This window comes from Clarias gariepinus, chromosome 10, assembly GCF_024256425.1.
Source record: "Clarias gariepinus isolate MV-2021 ecotype Netherlands chromosome 10, CGAR_prim_01v2, whole genome shotgun sequence".
In the NCBI taxonomy this organism is placed as follows: Eukaryota; Metazoa; Chordata; class Actinopteri; order Siluriformes; family Clariidae; genus Clarias; species Clarias gariepinus.
The window spans coordinates 15,290,477-15,311,637 of NC_071109.1; the positions used below are offsets into that span (position 1 = coordinate 15,290,477).

Genomic DNA, 21,161 nt, shown 5'->3' on the forward strand with positions numbered 1-21,161 from the left:
GCATCGGGAAAGGATCAATATCTAAAAATTTAAAGATGCCCACTTGTGTGGACAAGGAATACAAAAGTGTATAATCTTTAATAAAGTTAATCTAATACAATATTGTTTCCAATGCTGAAGCAAACATGATTTTGTTTTAGTCTATTCATTGAATACAACGCGACAGCGCGCTCCGAGGTGAAGCGCACCCACAGTTACTGTAATCCCCCATCTCACCTTTACAACAGGTGTGAAGTCATCAAACCGGTTTCGCTGCTGGGGGAATTCACAGAATTGGGGGTTTTAAAACAAATTAACAAGACCGAGCAGACTTCAGACAGGGGGTTTGGTTGGTTAGAAGTGGCGCTGACGGGGGGGCGGGAGGGAGTCTCGCCCGCGGAGCAATTCAGTGTAGAACCGCCACTGCCTATTTTCCACCACACCACGTACTTCCCTGATCTCCATCTCCGCGCTTTGCTTTTATAATGTGGAGCAAGCCCGAGATCATATTAACGTAGCATTCATCATTCAAAGTTATTCATATCAGTGTATAGTAAGTGTGATTTGAAAAGTGCTATAACTCCACCTGCCACAGTTTCAGCCCAGTGGAACAATCTGACTACATGTGAAGTGCCATGAAAAAGTATTTGCCCCTTCCTATTTTTTTTCTTTGCATATTTGTCACACTTGTATAGGTGGAATTTCACCTAAACACTTTAGGTGAGAACGTATAGGTTAATATGCATAGGTGAGAACAGCTGATTCACACTTGGGAAGAGTGAATAATTTGCATTTGAATGTTGTCTGGCATTGTAAGCACACGCAGTGACACTAAAAGAACAACAGGATTAATAGGAATAGGAGGCACTAGAGAGGAGGATTTTAATTTAGAATATAAAAAAAATTAACCTGCGTCTATTTTAGGCGTGCCAGCTGCCACTTTTTAGTCTTATAATGCCCATATGACATGCTGGTACAGAGCTGGACATAGCTCATCCATGCCAATGATCCCGGGTTTGCACCCTACGCTATAAAATACAAGTACGACGGCCATCCGCGGACAGCAGCTCCTGCCTCTGTCCGCTTGCGCTTGCTCTTCTTTGAAGTCCCTGGGGCGCGTTCTATTTGCCCCGTTTGCATGCCGCACTTCCGCGTTTGTGTGCGCGCGTCTCATTCACACCGCATAGTAAAATCCACTGTAAACCAACAAACCCCGAGTATTTTATAGCGCGGATGAACCCGGGATCATTAGCAAGGAGAGCTCTTCTTCACTATTCGTGCCTAATTCCGCAGCCCTGCTTCTTCGCATTTCTGAAGGAGAGGCCGCCTAACTAGTGAGCGAGGAGCGATATTGATTTGGGCGCACGCCGTGACAGGCTGAAAAAAAACTATTGTCCTCAAAAATGTAACAGATGAGGACTCTGATTAATGTGCAAAAACTATATAATAAAACTATATAAGACTACATGCCTTCATAAGACTCAACTTTTATTTAAGCGCACTCACAATAACGAAAAAACGTGATTTTATAAATGTTTGAAAGCAAATGAGCTGCGCTGTTCTGTATTGTTTTTGATGAACTTGAGCGCGTCAGAAAATGAACGCAAACGTTTTTTTAAATGGTCAGAGTCAGTCTGCTTGCTGTTTTCCCGACGTGTTCATAATCATTAGTCTACTTCTGCCGGTGCGCTCTGGAAAAATCCATGCATGCGGCTGAGCGCTGATTAAAACTATGGAGTAAATTAAAGAGGAGAATCACAATGCCGAATCGAAGTCCTGAGCCCAAACCTCATTTAAATTAAATAAACAAATATTATAAGTAAAAAACAATAGCCCACGTTTAGAAACCGTTTATAAATTCTTTCCGACATGAGTTGGCCTGGTGTTATGCGCAGAGCGCCGGGAGATTTCCTGAAGCTGCAAAATCACTGGGGCATTTTTTCTAAATAGATGCTATTGTTAATAACTGATGGAGGTTTTGGGCTGTATACACATGCATTTTTGAGGGGTTTAAAACGAATTAGTCCGAGCAGACCTACATGAAAGGTGAGAAGTGAGTAACTGAGCGCGCTGTCGCGGTGTATATACTGTACAACACACGTTTATCAACCTTTTGAAAAAACGCTGCCTTTTGTAAAGTGAAATTACTTTACAAAAGACAAACTGCTTTATTTCAGTCATGAATTCACAATCACATCACATTCCAGCAATTATTTCCAGCTGTGGTTAAATAATGTATGAAATAATTGTTAAATGCTGGACACAAACAGCAAATATGATGATTATTATAAAAAGCCCGAAGAAGCTCATGGTCATAAAATAATATTTACTTAATAATATGATATATATAGTTCATTCATGTCTTCTGATGATGTCGACACATTTTTTACATTTTAAATAAGATATGTTGGCATATTCACGAATCAGGACATTCGCATAGTTAAGACTATCAGATAGCCTACTATCAGGAAATTAAATTAATTTCAACACCATGTAAACCGAGACATTGCCATGTCTTTCACTGTTTTGTCCCTGTTAAACCATTACAAAAAATATATAAGAAACTTAATAAGAATTTTAAAGCTCGAATTTGGGCATCTCATTTCATCATTATGAAAAAAATATGAAGCACATATACACACATTTATCATGAAAGATCTGTTGTAAAGCAAAATAAAATTCATGTTTGCTTTAGCATTGGGAACAATATTGTTTTAGGCTAAGTAATTATACACAGTTCTTCGTTGTACAGTACTTGGTCCGGCGTTTAAATAAAGTCCTTCCATGCGCCATCTGGCGGATATTCAGTGAAGCACAACACATTTATTTAAATTCCCGAATGTTGCTTACGGCAAGTCGCGGCGCGGCGCGCGCTAAATTGAGGCATCCCGCGGGAAAACACACGCAGTCTTAATGGCCACATCTGTGTACTGTACAACACGTGTTTATCATCACATCACATTCCAGCTTTTATTTTCAGTGATGTATGAAATAATTATTCAATGCTGGACACAAACAGCAAGAAGCATGATGATTATTATAAAAAGTCCGAAGCACTTCGTGTTCATAAACAAAATATAAAATATACTTATATATAGTTCATTCATGTCTGAATGTCATGATGTCAACACATTTTTACGTTTTAAATAAGATATGTTAGCATATTCATGAATCAGGACATTTGCATAGTTAACACTAGAGCCTACTATCAGGAAATTAAATTAATTTTAAGACCATTTAAACCGAGGCATTGCCATGTATTTCATTGTTTTGTCCCTGTTAGGACATTACAAAAACTATATAAGAAATTTATTAGGAATTTTGAAGCATGATTTTAGACATCTCAGTTCATCATTATGAGAATAATATGAAGCACATATACACACATTCATCATGAAAGATCTGTTGTAAAACAATAAAATTCATGTTTGCTTCAGCATTGGAAACAATATTGTTTTAGGCTAACTAATTATACACAATTCTTTGTTGTACTTGGTCTGGCTTTTAGCTAAAATCCTTCCATATGCCATCTGGCGGATATTCAAAAGGTACAACACATTTATTTAAATTCCCAAATGTTGCTTGCAGCAAGTCGCAGAACGCTGCGCAACAAATTGCGGCATCTTACGGGAAAATGCGCATTCTTAATGGCCACATCTGTATAAGAGTAAAAACAGAAGCACTTGGATAGACTTTATCTTGTGTCGACGTTGTAATGTGAAAGAGATTAGTGACAAAGTATTGGTAGAGGAGAGTGTAGCCAGACAACACAGGATGGTGGTGTGTAAAATGGCCCTGGTGGTGAGAAAGGTGAAAAGGACAAAGGCCGAGCAGAGGACTAAGTGGTGAAAGAGGAAGAATGTTGTGTAGTTTTCAGGGTTAAGACAGGCTCTTATTATTTGATTATAATAATATAATTATCTTAATTGACTGGCCAACTACGGATAATGTGATTAGGGAGACAGGTACAGTAGGATGGTGCTTGGTATATTATCAGAAAAATGGACAAGGAGACATGAGGTCCAGAAGTATATACGAGAAAGAGATTAGCTAAAAAGAGATAGGACACTGGGATGACTGAAAAAGGAAGACAGGGGGGTGTAGCATATGGTGAAGGGTGGCTAATGCTAAACGAAGGGCATACAAGGACTGGATTGGTTGGCCAGGTTGGAAAGGCAGAGAGATAGAGATGGGAAGGAGGTGCAGAAGGTTAGAGTGATTAAAAAAACGGATAGTACTGTACTGCCAGGTGCCAGGAGGGTGAATGGAAGAAAGGAGTAGAGTTGATGAATGAGGAAAATGAAAGGGAACCAAGAGTAGAAAATATGACAATTGTACAGCAGGAAGGAGCACAAATTAGTAGGAGTGAGGTGAGAAGGGGGTTAAAGAGAATGGGGAGCGGAAAGGCAGTTGGTCCTGATGACATACCTGTGGAGGTATGGAAGTGCTTAGGAAAAGTGGCAGCAGAGTTTCTGACTCGTCCGTTTTTCTTTTACCAAGATTTTGAAGAGGATCTCAAAGAAATGGAAGTGTACTAGTGCCGATTTTTAACAACAAGGGAGATGTGCAGAGCTATGGTAACTACAGAGGAATAAAGCTGATGAGCCATACACTATAGCCATGGAAAAGAGTAGTGGAAGCTAGGTTAAGGGGAGAAGTTAGCATTTGTGAGCAGAAATATGGTGGAGGAAAATTTAAAGAGGTGGAGGTATGCTCTTGCTCATATGGGAGTAATTTTTATTTGATTTCATGTGATTTTACTCACTTTTTAGGAATAAAAGGTGCAACATCTTGAAATAATCAGAAATGTGTGTGCTAAGCTGAACATATAGGCCTCTTGGAATGTGCTTGCACAAGAAATTTGAGCTATACATTAAGGCACCTAGAATGGAGAAGCTTAGTGAAACCCAAATGTTTAAGATAACATCATCCCATGTAGAATGGACTTTATTGTATAGAATGGATATATAAATGGGAAGCGGTCTAGAGATCGGGGTGATTCTGCAGACTCTCCTGACTTTGTTGAACAACTAATAAAGTTGTTATCTTCTGAAACTAAAGCCTAAGTCTTTAATTATTTTTTTTACGCCATCTTGGCATTGCGAGCAGGGTGGTTAAGGGGCAAAGGCGTGGCTGATCACCGTGGGCATCCTTGGCAAGCAGCACAAACAGATAACCACCTAAAAAATTTAGCAACTTTTGCTTATTTACTTAGTTTGTGTTGTTTGCTGGGATAACCCATGGTGGTAAGGACACCTAAAAAAGACCTCTCCAAATTAAGTAATCTTTTAATGGGCTTTGTTTCCAGGAGGAAATGCATGCATCAGCTTACTAACTGTTGTTTTGGTAGTAAATTAATAAAATAAGCATTGCATTGGTTTGTTTTGTTGTCAAGAGGGCTTTAATAGATGACAGCAATAATAAGACGAGCATGAGAAAGCGCATTTGAGCGTCTATATGTGTTGCTCAGAGGGCTTTGATAAATAGCAAGATGAAAAAAAACAGAAGCTCTATATTAATTTGTACTCATTGTCAATAGAGCCTAGATTGAATGGCAATTGGAGAAAGCAGATTCATAAGGAATTGCGCTTAATTAGTTATACTACTTGTGTGAGGATCCGCAGTGGTTAATATAGATACCCATTTAAGGATAAATACTGTTTCATGTTAAATGAGTTGTATTGCTGCTGGTTAACAGGTATTGTATGAGTACAGTGGCCATTATAGATATACTTTTTATGAGGAACGTACTGCTTATATGTCAAATGTTTTTGTATGCTGCGGAATAACTGATATTGTATGAGTGTAGCAGCCTAAAATGTTTTCTATGAGGAGCACCATTGTGTGCCATTAAGTTGTATGCAATTGTTTGTGTCTAATTAATGTTGTAATTTATGAGTGTATGAGATCTGTATGTGTGCCTAAATGTGTGTGTGTGTGTGTGTGTGTGTGTGTGTGTCTGAGAGAGAGAGAGTGAGAGAGAGAGAGAATCTGGTTGAGTGATACTATAAGCTCCGTGTCCAGTGAACTGGGCTGGACCCCTGAGGGAATTGTGTATACAATCCATCAGCAGGAGGGCAGCTGTTGCCAGACCAGAGCTGTGTGTGTGTATAAGCCCTTCTAGAAAAAATAAAAGGGACAAGTGGGTGTGTATGATACCCTTATCAAAGGGATGAAGTATGCATATATGAGCCCTTATTAGGAAAAAGAGACTAAGTGTGCATGAATGAGCCCTATTTTTCAGGAAAAAAGGGACATAGTATGAACGTAAAAGCCTATAGATAAAGAGATAGTGTGGAGTGGTGAATGTGTCTGATCCCAATATTAATACTGTGACATTAATTGGTTATTAAGAAAAAGTGTTTACTGTGTATAAAAATACTGTACTTTTTGGCAAGTACTAATATGAAAATAGTGAAATAATATTAACACTTGTATTAATTTTCCACTAGGAGTATGTTGGGGGTGTGGACAGGCTGGACATAACCGATCAATTTGCCCCACACATTCATGGCCCCAGCCCACGAGGGGTGCGATGGAAGCGGGGTGGCAACAACCTCCTCGAGATCAAGTTCAAGGCCCAGTAAACCCATGTGGGGTGGGGTCTAACTAATGCTGAACAAGAACCCAAAAATATACCCATGTTACAGGAGCAGTTTATACATGCCTAAATTTATGTGCTAGAAGAGACAACTAATTGCTGTAATACTTCAATTTTCCATGATCAAGCCAGGTAAACACAAATGGTGTCTTGTGCATGATATGTGAACAATTATTAGTATAACAGAGGATTATCAAGCAGATGTTCCAAATCCACACACACTGCTAACCAATGTCCCCTTTGAAGCCAAATACTTCACTGTTATTGATCTTTGTTTAGCCTTCTTCAGTATTCCAGTGGCAGAAGAGAGTAGATATTAGTTTGCATTTACATATGTTGGTAAACAATATATGTACTGGAGAATGGCACAGGGGTTCAAATGCGCACCACATATATTTAATCAGGTTTTGAAAGCTGATTTAGCAGATTTAATAATAGAAGGTAGCCTTTTCCAGTTATGGATGATTGTCTAATATGCTGGTCATCATTGGAAACATGCCATAGTGACTCCATTAAGGTACTCAGGAAGCTAGGGCATGGAGGTCATCAAGTGTCCAAAGCTAAACTGCAATACTGCAAGCCTCAAGTTGAATATTTAGTTAAGCAATTAATGACCTTTCTAGGCTTAACAGGCTTCAGTGCTGACTGGATTGAGGAGAATGCAGTAAAAACAGTTCCAGTGTGGGAGGTAATGAAAGAAGAAAGACTGCAAAATCTAAGTCCTCCATTAAATTGGAACACATCTGTGCTGTTAGCATTTAAATCTATCTAAAAAGAAATGCAGACAGGTATACCTGATTATACCAAACCATTCTATTTGTATGTGGCTAACCGAGCTGATGAATCTGCCTCAGCTGTATTGATGCAGGAAACCTGCAGTGATAATGATAATGTAGCACAAGGTTACCCACCATGCTATCAACAGGGACTTGCAGCAGTACATTATGCATATGACAAAGGATCTACATTGACTATGGGTTACCCAGTAACCATTTATACACATCAAAGTTGTGAAATTGATAAAACAAGGGAAATTTGTCCTAACTCAAGCTTGCATTCTAGCATATTCTTCACTGCTCACATATTCCGACATTACTATAAAGCAATGTGACACAGTTAACCTAGCTGAATTGATTCCTTTAGCCTATAAATGAGTGTCTCATGATTGTGTGGCGAATTCATTGGGATTTATTAGGTCACGACCTTATCTTGAGTCTAAACCGATATCTGATGCAGAAGTCACTTACTTTGTTGATGGGTCTAGTTTAAGAAACCTATAGGAAGTCATACTGCGTATTCAGTAATAATGAAGGATGCAAAAGACCTTAAACCTGTCTTATCCCAGCACTGTTCACAGTCATTTTCTGCTCAATTAGCCAAGCGAAAGCGCTCACAGCCGCATGCCGATTAGCAAAAGGGCTAGTAGCAAATATTTTTACAGATTCAGCCTATTCACATGGTGTATGTCATCTGTTTGGAGCAGTATGGAAGCAAAGAGGGTTTAAAAGAAGTGACGGAACTCCCATTTAGCATGCTGATCAGATAAGTAAATTAATGTCTGCTATGATGCTACCAACTTGATTGGGTTTCATTAAATGGCCCATAAAAAGGGAAATGACTATGTCACTAAGGGTAACAACATAGCAGACTTGGAAGCTAAGCAAGCATCAAAGTGTCAAATAGCCATGTTTGCGCCAGTAGTCCTTATAGACTGGCAGCCTCAGTTGGTGGAATCAAGCAGGTCCATACGAGCACTCGATATGGCTCCAGAGGGGAGCTCAGAAGGATGCACAGAGTATTTGGCATTCACACGAAGGCCTAATCATTGCACCCACAGCACTATTAAACATTTTGATTTCAAATGCTCATGGATTTGACCATTGTGCAAGAGGAGATGTTGTGAGAAAAATAAAGCAACACGGGTATTGGTCTTCATATTTGCATGCTATGGTGGATGAATTTTTAGCTTCATGTGAGATATGTGCTAAGCATAACGTTATAGAAAGGAAACAGCGACACCTATTGGCCATATACCGGTACCCGAAGGAACATTTAAGCACTTAGTTATGGACTATGTGGACATGATAACATATGCTTAAGGCAAAAGGTACATTCTTGTAATAATTGACAGATTTAGTAGATGGGTAGATCAATGCCATCTACAAATAAAGGGTCAGAAACAGTAATCAAATTTCTCACAAGAGAAGTGATACCTAGGTTTGGAATTCCATTGAAAATCAGCTCAGATAATGGATCAGCGTACAACAGTTAAGAAATGAAGCAAAGATTTGGGTGTGTCATCCGCAGTCCCACGGTACTGTAGAAGGTATTAACGACACTCTCACAGCCAAGCTTAACTAAATTAGTGCTAATACAAAACTTAACTGGGTTGATAATTTACCTCTTGCACTAATGAGCTATCGCATGCAAACTAACAAATACACACTTAACCCCGCATGAAATGTGTCATTCTGTAGAAGCCCGTATAAAGGCCTACCGTTAAAACAATTGCAAATGGAATGCAGATCTTCTAAGAAGAAACTAACTGCCATACATAAAGCAATCTATGTGCAGGAAAAGAGCAAGGAGATGGAGGAGGAAAAAGACGCTTCAGGAGACCAGGTCTATCTGTGAGTGTTCAGAAGGAAGTGGCACGAAACCAGTAGACAGGGGCCCTACAAAGTTGTAGCAGCCATGCCAACAGCAGTCCAAGTGGAAGGCAAAACCACATGGTATCATTTAAACCATTGCACAAGAGTCCCTAAAGTAAGTAGGGAAAAAGGTGCAGAAGAAGAGGACCCACCACCCAAAAATGATAACGTACAAGGTCTCAAAATCTGTGTGAAAGGAAATAAAGCAAAAAAAATGATGAAAATAAAGTGGATAGCATACCTAATGATCATTATATTTCAGGTATTAACTCAAACTGTCAGCTCACCTCCAACCAGACTTCCCAAGAATTAACTTTACAACAATTGAATGTTGGCCAAAAAGTACCTAGTAATAAAATTGTTGGTAGAAAAATAAAAGAGAAACTCTTAAGCATAGCACAAAGTAATGAGTGGTATAAGCGGGCTGCCTACACAGCCAAGGAAAATAATATAACTAATTGTCTGATTTGCACCCCATCACCATTAAGGAAATTTATAGTAGTACCCAATCAGTATGACTTTACTTTCTTTACTTTACTTACTTTTTTACTTATAAGACAAAATTTACTTAGCACTTTTGTCATCTGCATGTTTTCAGAAGAACACTGTGTCTAGCAGAATGTTTAGCAATATTGAGTAGTCCAGATTACTTCAATAACTACCATCCACCCGAATAGGGAGAATGGTGCCAGCAGTTAAACATAAGAATAGAGACTAAAAAGATAGAGTTCCCTTATGAGTATGAAATAGATTATACACTTGAGTATGACTGCTTTAATAAGACAGAAGGAAATTACAGCATGGGGGAATTTCAAGGTAATTGTATGATGATGTGGCACCTGGACTCTGACTCTTTCAAACAAACAGAAGTTCATAAGAAAACTATACTTCATGCAACAGTAACAGTGCAAGGGAATATGACTATAACACATAGCTGCATGAACCAAACATTACTGTTTAGACTAAAGTTCCGTAATGATGAACAATCAGTACCAGTAGCTGATTTCTTCTGGCTCTGTTGGGGAACACTCTTGAGGGCAACATTACCAAGTGTTAAAAAGGGATCTGTGCTAGAGTACGGATGATTCAAGAGATGTCAAGAATGGGTTGGGATATGGAACAAAATGTCCAGAGTAACTCAGAAGCTAATTATAAAGTAAGAAGGGCTTATCAGGCTGATCCTAACGTGTACATAGATTCAGTAGGGAAGCCCAGAGATATACCTAATAAACTTAAAGCCAGAGATGAGGTAAAATCTGAATTTGAGTCTATTTTTATATGGATACCTCCCAATAAAAATGCTGAATGGATTAATTATATTTACTATAATCAACAGAGATTTATTAACTATACTGAAGATGGCCTCTACCATGTGCAAAATCTGGGTTAAAGATTTTCATAGTATGACTAGGCCGTTTATAACTATATCTACTTTTAAACATCATATTGTGTTATGCATGTTACATTTTAGGTTGTATACGTTATCCAACTAGTCTAATCCTAGAGAGTCACTTTAATTAATTACATATTCGGGTCATGTTATTGTATCATGGAAAGTATAATGTCATGGAGGTTGAGTCTTTTACTCCTTCCTAATCAAGTGTGGAAGAAGGGGTTTGGCCAATTCTCCACTAGAGTGCGAATACATAGGTTGGTCATTGATAAAAGTCCAGTGATTTAATTTAATCACTAGATAGTGTAAGGAAGACTAGCACATGGATTTGCACTCTGGAAAACAATTAATGGGGGACTTATAAGCCCCAGAGGGGGGAGATATGGGAGTAATTTTTATTTGATTTCATGTAATTTTACTTACTTTTAAAGAATAAAAGGTACAACATCTTGAAATAATCAGAAAAGTGCGTGCAAAGCTAAACATACAGGCCTCTTGGAATGTGCTTGCACAAGAAATTTGAGCTATTGAGGCACCTAGAATGGAGAAGCTTAGTGAAACCCACATGTTTAAGATGACATTATTCCATGTAGAAAGGACTGTATAGAATGGATATATAAAGGGGAAGCAGTCTAGAGATCGGGGTGATTCTGCAGACTCTCCCGACTTTGTTGCACAACTAATAAAGTCGTTATCTTCTGAAACCAAAGCCTGAGTCTTTAATTAATTTCCATGTCACTCGCAGCAAGATAGAATACATGCGTGTGACTGAAAAGGACCCAAGTGTAATGGTTAGGCTACAGGGAGCAGAGGTGAAGAAGATGCAGGACCTTTAAGTATTTAGGTTGAAAAGGCAAGTGCAGGCACGTTTGAATGGTTGATGAAAAGCAGCAGGTGTGTTGTGTGTTAGAGTATCAGAGAGAATGAAAGGAAAGGTGTTCAAGATGGTGATGAAACCACACTGAAGCACTGAAGAAAAGACAGGAAGCAGAGTTGGAAGTAGAAGAGCTGAAGATGTTTAGGTTCTTTTTGAGAGTGACTAGAAAACATAGGACCAACAGTGAGTGCATCAGAAGGAGAACCCCTAAGGGGGACAGCTAAAAGACACAGAATATCAATCGATGACTATGAACCGATAGAGCACAATTTCAGCTCTAATTTCCTGATGTTTCCATCTAGATGTGTTGATAGATTTTTTGCTAATAAGGATAAAACAACATGAAGACCATAGAGCCATCTATGGGAGAGGAGGAAAGAAGAGGAAAAATCATTCAGAGCAATCGCACAAGTATTTTGCATAGACATTACAACAATATGGAATGCCCTTTAAACAAAATACTGATATCATAATAACCAGATCCTGACCTGGTTGACCCAAATAAGTACAAAGTAATGGTAAGACCACAGTGTTCAACAAGAGGGTGAAATATATGCACTTGTGAGGCAGTCATGGCTTAAGTGTGCACGGATGTTTCCAGAACATATTCATAAAACAAAACACACTGCTAACATAACAAAAGGATTTCTTTAGAGGGAAAACATTCAGAGGTCCTAGTCTTTCCAAATTAATACTCATCCCTTAACCCAAATGAGCATCCATTTCACCAGTAAAGAATGAAGAAAAGGTTCCCCAAAGCAAACAACAAATGAGCAACGCTGTAGTACAAGCATGGAAAAGAGGAATGTAACAGTTTGGTAAAAACAATAGGATTGTGGCTTCTTACAGATATTGTAGATAAAAACAAGACTATTGGCCTTGTTATATTACATTCAGAGGGGACTGTATTATACATGGATATAAAAAAGATCAGTAATTGATATTACTTACCAGAACAATCTGGTTTATTAGTGTATACTAGGTATCATGCATCAAGGGTTGCTTAAGTTCAATTATTAATGAACACCATATTTAACTTCATGAATAAATTTAGTTTTAAAGCAGGCTTCTGTTGCTTATCTCTATCGTCCTTACCTGAGTCAGGTGCTGAGTCAGAGCACAGTCTACTGCAAGCACGGGTCATTGGTCGACTAGAAAACATGTTTTTGGAAGTTGTATGGGACACCACTGTATCCTGGTGACCTATTGCGGTGGGTTCTACTTTAGCTCTCTGCTTGGGTATATGATAGAATGATCGGCTCTCCTCTCCTCCAGGCTGATTTAAGGTGGCATGCGTACTGCCCTCTGTGCCTAAGTTAGTCCTGCTACAAGTGCAGTATGCCCTTAGATTACTTTCATTCCTTTCTCCTGCATCTCGAGGCCTTCCAAGATTACCCGATTTTACCCTCCAGTCAACAGAGCAGACACAGCCCCCATTATTTTTGTCCTGGCCAACATCCACTGTTGTTTCATTGGCTGCTTTTATGTCTGCTTTGATCTGCTCACTGGTCACCTGGCAGGCTTTCTCACAGCTTGGATACTGCGTCCCCCATCGGCGTAATGGGGTTTTTCCTTTGTCTATCAAAAGAAAGCAATATTTAGTTAAGGGGAATTTTTATATGCACATTTAATGAGGACAATGATATCAAATTATACATTACCTCTTGTGGCTAGCTTATCTAAATCATCAGTCTTCTCCTGAATGTTTGCCTTATGGTACTTTTGAGGGAAGCAAAAAGTACCTTGGGACTTATCAACAGCTTCATCATCATCACTGTCAGAGTCAGACACTACTGCTGGAATTTTCTTTATGATGGGTTGTAGTCCACTGGGCCCTACAGAATGGAATCACATTAATTTATACATTTATGACAAAAATACTCCACAGAGCTAAAAGTATGTGGACATCTGACTGATACATCCATATCAGGTTTTATACACTTTATGATAAACAAATTTCCATGACTTCTCCAGCAAACCCACTATTAAAAAAATTAAATAAAAAAAAACCTTAACATTTATACTTACATATAAAAAAAATTGTTTAACTTAATCAGAGAAAGTGAACTAATGTATTACATGATACTTACATGATTGGCTTCCCTGGTTCTAAGGCTTCTAATAAATTAGTTTTTTTATTTAAACAACATAGAACCACAATGCAAAAAGAAAGAAAAATCCAACCTTTTATTGTATAAGTATAATTATTCAGTGGAAAAAAATCACATTAATTCCCACTGCAAATTCTCACTGCAGAAATCTCCACAACAACATACAGTAGTGAGGATTTCATGAACTTTTTCAATAACAAAATCATAAATATTGGGCAAAAAATTCAGGCTTTGAAACCAGACAATTTAAGTGATAGATAATCAACTAATTACATCACATCAAAACCTTGAATACTTTACTCCCCTTGAAGCGAGAGAACTAATTTCACTCATCTCCTCTTTAAAATCGTCAACCTGTGAATTAGATCCTATACCGACACATTTTCTTAAGCAGATAGTTCCAGCAATAACAGAACCCCTGTTGAAAGTAATTACAGTAGGTGGACAACCAGAATGCCTATTACCGTCGCGCTCACCACTGTCAGAAAACGGCAGCAACCAAAATAAATCAGTTGCATTTTAAAGTCATTCGTGAAATGACCGCCAGGTGGCGCGAAGTGACATTTTTTACTCTACGCAGTTTAAAATATAATTAAGTCTTTTTTAAAACTTTTTTTAAATAAAAAAGTCTTAACAATATGTTAACAATATGTTTAGTATAGAAGAAATACTACAGTGATTGTAATTTCCACATCTGGGAACTTTATACAACAAAAGTGAAAAATCTGAACCAGATATATTGATATTTATTGTATAGTAATGAGTCAAAAAAACAAACATTGGTTAAATGTTGTTTTGACAGACGATCAAGTTCACTAGCTGATAATTTTATTTGTACAAAGAATGAACTGTTATATCTCTGTTTGTATCTGTTTATTGTTATGTTAAAAAATAAATAAAAAAATACATCAAACTTTAAATATAGAAATAACTGGTAAAATAGACTTTCAGAATAAAACATTACAATAACTCAAAAAGGACGCACTAAAAATGCTGTGTTGTTTCTGTAAACACATCGTTGGGTGGTTTATGCTGGGTCAAAATTCTGGGTTATTTTGGGTACTTTAAACACATTGTTGCTCATGTTGGGTCAGATGTAGTGAGTCATTTACAAATAAACACCTGGTTGGGTTATTTTGACCCAACAACTGGTTTATTCTTTATTCTCTGGTTTCTCCAAACGTCAGCCTGCAAAATGTTTGAATCATTACTGTTATGGTGTCACAGGTGTAGTTTTCGGAAATTTGAGCTTCAGTAGGCTACATCCCCCGGCGCTCTGCGCATAACACCGGTCCAACGCAGCCTTGTAAAGAATTTCTAAACGTGGCCTATTGTTGTTTACTTACAATATTTGTTAATTTAATTTGATCAAAGGCCGGACTTCCAGTGTCCTGTTTGATGTCCCTGGACTGCGTCACATTGCCTTGCTCGCATGCCACTCTGTCCTGCTTCACCGCATCACATACTTCCCGGACTCAACTCTGCGCCTTGCCTTTATAATGCGGAGCCTGAGATGTTAACGTTAATTATCGCCAGCCGGCCCGAATAGGCGGCTCCGTCCCTTTACATACCTGCCGCCTATCTAGGGAGCCTATGGAGTGAGCGAGAAGCGATAGTATATTTGGGCACACGCCCATCATAGGCGCACGCCGTGACATATCGTGAACCACGTCTTTAACTTCTTAATCTAATCAGCGCTCAGCTGCAGGCACAAAGTTAAAAAAAAAAATGCGTTGGGGGAAAAACAGCAAGGAGACTCACCCTGACCATTTTAATAATTCACGTATACACGGAGTTTCGGTTCATTTTCTGACACGCTAAACGTGGGCCATTGTTGTTTATCTCCTCCTCTCGCACGCATAAAGTTTTCCAGAGCGCTGAGGAATTTTGTTGTAATATTTAATAATATCTATGCCGTTTAATCAGGGGCTCTTATTCCTATTTGTACTGGGATGTTAGTGTTATTGTGTGTGCTTAACAATGGCAGGCAACGTTCAAATGCAAATTATTCACCCTCCCCAGGTGTGAATCAGCTGTTCTCACCTATACATTCAGATAAATGAAATGCACCCCTCCCCACTTTAAGACCTGGATTTTGAAGACCTGCAGTGATTCAGGCCTCTTTTTAAATTTCTGTAAATTTTATCTTCTGGATTTTAGATTCTAAAATTAACATTATTACTATTTTACTGGAATAGAAGAAATGGAGATTTTCTTTATCATAACATAAATTGTATTGGTTGTAATTACTCTGTACACAATCATTTTCGTCAGTGTGAGCGCACCTAAATAAAATTAGAGTCTTATAAAGGCTGTGTAGCTTATATAGTTTTACTATATAGTTTTTGCAAATTAATCTGACAATGTTTTAATTTTATGGTTGTTTATTTTCATTTATTTCAGTTAATAAATCTACTACAAATTTAAAGAACACAAAATATAAGATCCTACACGTGTAGCTTTTCTAATTACACATAAATATCTCTTTTTAAATTTGTGCAAATTTTATCTTCTGGATTCTAGATTCTAAAATTGACATTATTACTGTTTTACTGGAATAGAAAAATAAAGATTTTCTTATCAGAACATAAACTGTATTGGTTGTAATCACTCTATACACAATTTCCTTTGGTATTTTTTTATAAAATATTGAAAGTTGATATTTTATAGAAAATTGAAATAACAAAAAATATTTCGCTTGTATTTCCCATCTTTAAAATAGCATAAAAATCACGGGTTGTGTATAGAGTGATTAAAAACAATACAAGGCATGTTATGATGAGGTAACTTTCTATCTCTTCCATTCCAGCGATTATAAAACGGTAACAATGTCAATTTTAAAATCTGCAGGAGCTGAGTGGTCTGAGCACAACCTCTCACAGGGGCGCTTTTCTCTGAATACGCTGTGTTCACGGTGGTGGGGCTAAGAAACGCGCATCTCGGTTTATTCATTTTACTTCCTTTTACATTTAGGCATTTGGTAGACGCTCTTATCCAGAGCCACTTGGATTTTTATTTGGGGTAAAGTGACTGATGTGCCTAACGTTTTTCAGCAGAGCCTACAGTATGTTTCAGTGAATAATCCACGACTTTTCATGAGTATGTAAGACCTCTCGACACCTCTCTCTCTCTCTCTCTCTCACACACACACACACACAGCAGACACATTCAAATCCAAACAAATCACCCCAGGTGTGAATCAGCTGTTCTCACCTTTACACATTTGGAGAAACTATATAAAACAATATAAGGCTTGTTATGATAAGGAAAATTCTATCTCTTCCATTCCAGTAATTAAAAAACGGTAAAAATGTCAATTTTGGAATTCACGGACGCTAATGGTCTGAGCACAACGTAATAATGTTTGTATGATAAAATGACTCGTGGCATGAATCTACATGAAGCTGAACTCAAACAGCAAAGAGAACATGGCGCGCGTGCGCTCTTTCATGTCGAATGGAGAGATTTATAAGAGATTTCTCTTTCCCAGAAATACGACAAACACACATCTATACGTGTTAAATAAGCGCTGTCTTTGCGGAGCTGTGCAAAACGCACGCTGGTGTGAGCTGCTTTATTATATATTAACATATGTTTGCTTTGTAGTGGACCGCGCGCGCACAACCTCTGGCTGGCAAGCGTCTAAATACGTTTTAACGGGGTGGGGATAAGAAAACACCGCACTGGCAGAAGTAGACTAATCATTACGGATGCGTCGGGGAAAACAGCAAGGAAACTGACTGGCCATTTTAATAATTCATTGATAAACTGACACACACAAACACACACTCACACTCTCTCTCTCTCTCTCTTTCTCTCTCTTTCACACACACAGCAGACCAAATCGTCATTAGCACGTCCCTCCCCAAACAGCACAGCAATGAGATACATACATTTAAACAATTTATTCATACAGACGTACCTGTATGTGTATGTATGTATATGTGTGTATGAATATGTATGTGATCCTGCATCAGCGCGCGTAAAGTTTTCCAGAGCGCACCGGCAGAAGTAGAGCAATGATTATGAATGCTTCGGGAAAAACAGCAATGAAACTCACTCTGACTATTTTAATAATTAATTAATAAATTAGTGATTTCTTTGGTTTCGGCTGTGCTGATGGTGATAATGTCATCTCGTCGTCTGCGCACAAGTGAACGCGCCTACAATTCACTTTACATTCGAATTACATAATCTAATAATTTTTTTTCTTTAGTTTATATAAAAGCAGACATTTCGGTTTCTATAAGTATATATTTTTCACGTCTGTGAGGCGAGTATACACAGAGTTTTGGCTCATTTTCTGAGGCGCTCAACTGAAAACAATACAGAACAGCGCGCCTTGTTTACTTTCTTTATTTAACAAAATCATAAAGTGTTTTCGTCATTGTGAGCGCACCTAAATAAAATTAGAGCCTTATAAAGGCTCTGTAGCTTATATAGTTTTACTATATAGTTTTTGCACATTAATCTGACAGTGTTTTAATTTTATGGGCGTTTAGTTTAATTTATTTCAGTTAATAAATATACTACAAATTTAAAGAAAACTAAATAAAATATGATGCAAGACCCTACACGTGTAGCTTTTCTAATTACACATAAAATCTAAAGGCTCAGTGTGTTAATGTTTACGTTGCTTAAATTCAATCCTAAAAATATTTAAAAAATAATTGTAATTATAAATTTGTACTGTAATGTTAATACTGTGATTATGAATTCGTTTAATTACAATGGTTCACTTGATTTTATCTGCAACTACATGCGACTATAGCCGAGCTGCGACTCGTTAATCCTGGAGAGAACGAACTAAGGCCTGAGGAGTCAGGCTGTAGATATATAGCGCCACTCAGTGGTAAAAGCCAGCACAACGCACAAACCCAAATGCAGTTGCCGTGCGCCGCGACGGTAAAAGTCGCATACTGCCTGTCCACCTACTGTAACTGTTCACTCAGCAGTGGGTATGTTCCTAAACCCCTTAAATTAGCAGTTATTAAACCACTAATCAAGAAACCTGACCTTGACCCCTGTCAGGTTGCCAATTACAGGCCGATATCAAACCTCCCCTTTAGCTCTAAAATTCTGGAAAAGGTAGTATCACAGCAGCTATGTTTATATCTACATAGAAATAGCTTAAACAAACTGTATCAGTCAGGATTTAGGCCTCATCACATCACAGCTTTTGACACTATTGATCATAGTATTTTCCTTCACAGATTAAAAAAATGTAGTAGGAATTAAGGGAATAGCCCTCTTGTGGCTCAGATCCTATTTGACTGATTGTAGATTCAGATGGTGACCATTCCTTATGTTCTGAAGTGGAGTTTGGTGTATATTGTCACCAAATGATGCAGAAAAACTTGTACTTGCTTGTCCTCTAGGTTGGATTATTGTAACGCCTTACTGTCTGGTTGTTCAACTAGGTGCATAAACAAGCTTTAGTTAGTCCAGAACGCAGCAGCAAGAGTACTCATTCAAACCAGAAGACATGACCACATCACCCCTATCTTATCCACATTGCATTGGCTTCTTGTGAAATTCCGCATGGATTTTAAAATACTACTATTGACGTATAAAGCATTAAATGGTTTTGCGCCGCAGTATCTGGGTGAACTGCTAGTGTCTTACAATCCGCCACGCCTACTTCGTTTAAAGGATGCAGGCTGCTCATCAGTACCATGTATCATTAAAACTACAGATTTTTTATTACAAAAACCTATTTATTTAGCCAAGCATTTTTGTAAATTAATTTGCCTTAGGTAAAGGAGCAGATCTGGGGGACTCATGGACGAAGTGTATTACAGTGAACTGGTATGTTTAGATGTTGTATTCCCCACACTCACTGATCACTCAGGTTTGTTGACGGTGAGGTGATTGGTTGCTTTACATCTTAGGGAGCCCTAATGTCTGTGTTTCCTTCTAGCTCTCCCTTTAAGTTATGCTGTCATAGTTAGTCCTGTCCTCTGAGTACCTGTGACTTCAGTCGCTCAATAGTTCGGGACTGGAATTTACTAGTCTACCTGAGCCTCCAGGAACAAACTGGACTCCATTTAATTTAACACATCACCTGTTATACTGAACTTCAAGTCTCACATAGTTTTATGCAGATAAATCCCTGCTATCAGTTTTCACCCAGATGAGGATGGGTTCCCTGTTACTGGTTCCTCTCAAGGTTGCTTCCTATTACCATCTCAGGGAGTTTTTCCTTGCCACTGTCGCTGTCGTCCTCGGCTTGCTCATCAGGGACAGTCTTATCATTTTGATTAATTCACATTCACATTTCATACAAACTTAAAAAAATATTTTGATTGTGTAAAGCTGCTTTGGAACAATTTCAATTGTTAAAAGCACTATACAAATAAAATTGAATTGAATTGTTGTCATTAATGGAAAAATTAATCCAGAGTTTATCAAGACATTCTGCAGGAAAATGTAAGACCATCTGTCCACCAACTAAAGCTATGGGTAATGCAACAGGACAATGACCCAAAGCATACAAGAAATTCAACAAAAGAATGGCTTCGACAGAATAAAATACATCTTCTGGAGTGGCCCAGTCAGAGTCCTGACTTAAACCCGATTGAAATGCTGTGGCATGACCCTAAATGGGTGATTCACATCAGCCATCCATTCCAGATTGTTGTGCAAGTCTGATCTGCAACTACAGAGAATTTTGGTTAAGTTTATTGCTGCCAAAGGAGGGTGAACCAGTTATTACGTCCAAACGTTCACATACATTTTCCACCCTGCACTGTGAATGTTTACATGTTATGTTAAATAAAAACATATGTTGTTTGTATAGTATTATGTTAGGCAGACTGTGTTATTCTATTTTGTGACTTAGATAAAGATTAGAGCACATTTTATGACTATTTCATAGAAAACACCACGTAATCCCTCAACTTAATAGTTGGATTTTATACTTTTCTTTTTATTTACTGTATGGACAGTTATATTATGCTTTATCTATATTATTTCTCTCTTCTTCTCTCTCTCATATATATATTCTCTTATTATACATTTGTTTTTGTTGTATTTCTGGGCGTGGGGGCGGCACTTTTATCAGTAAATCGATTGCGTTTATCATCCTTTTGATCAAAACGCTGCCTTTTGTTAAGTGAAAGTGCGAGCCGCGGGTTTATAAATGCCGATGAATTCATTTTTTTCATTAATTTTAAAGCATCTTTTTTAAGCCTAAATATTCAAAGTGAAGACCTGTTGTTCAGTTGTTCCCTGCACGGTGTATGTGCACAGAGAAATTCTGTGTGTGTGCACGAAGAGTTTGTGTGTGTCCGCGAGCCTCCAAACTCAGAAGGCTACGTGTCATAGCCGATAAGTGCTCCTTTGATCTGCTGGTTACAGCGGAGCGCTGACTGTTAATCAGGGTAAGGTAGCCTGTACAAGCCAATCCCTTTCCACAAGAATGTCTGCAACAATCACTAACCATTAAAATGTCAAGCATTTAATTAAATACGAATATATAAATTAGATTTTTTTTACGGATATTATTTTTATTATATAAACTCATGCTTGGGTACTTTTACTACGCTGA

At 38.0% G+C, this 21,161-nt stretch overlaps 1 protein-coding gene across 3 annotated transcripts in view; it reads right to left on the reverse strand.

Moving 5' to 3' along the window:
* Positions 1 to 21,161, reverse strand: part of fbxo38 (F-box protein 38) — a 154,116-nt gene that overhangs the window by 22,401 nt on the left and 110,554 nt on the right. For all 3 annotated transcript variants that reach the window (XM_053505322.1, XM_053505323.1, XM_053505321.1), the window contains 2 exons: positions 13,163 to 13,336; positions 12,597 to 13,079 (listed from right to left, as the gene is read on the reverse strand). In XM_053505322.1, coding sequence (XP_053361297.1) covers positions 12,597 to 13,079; positions 13,163 to 13,336 — 657 coding nt within the window. The remainder of the gene's footprint in view (positions 1 to 12,596; positions 13,080 to 13,162; positions 13,337 to 21,161) is intronic.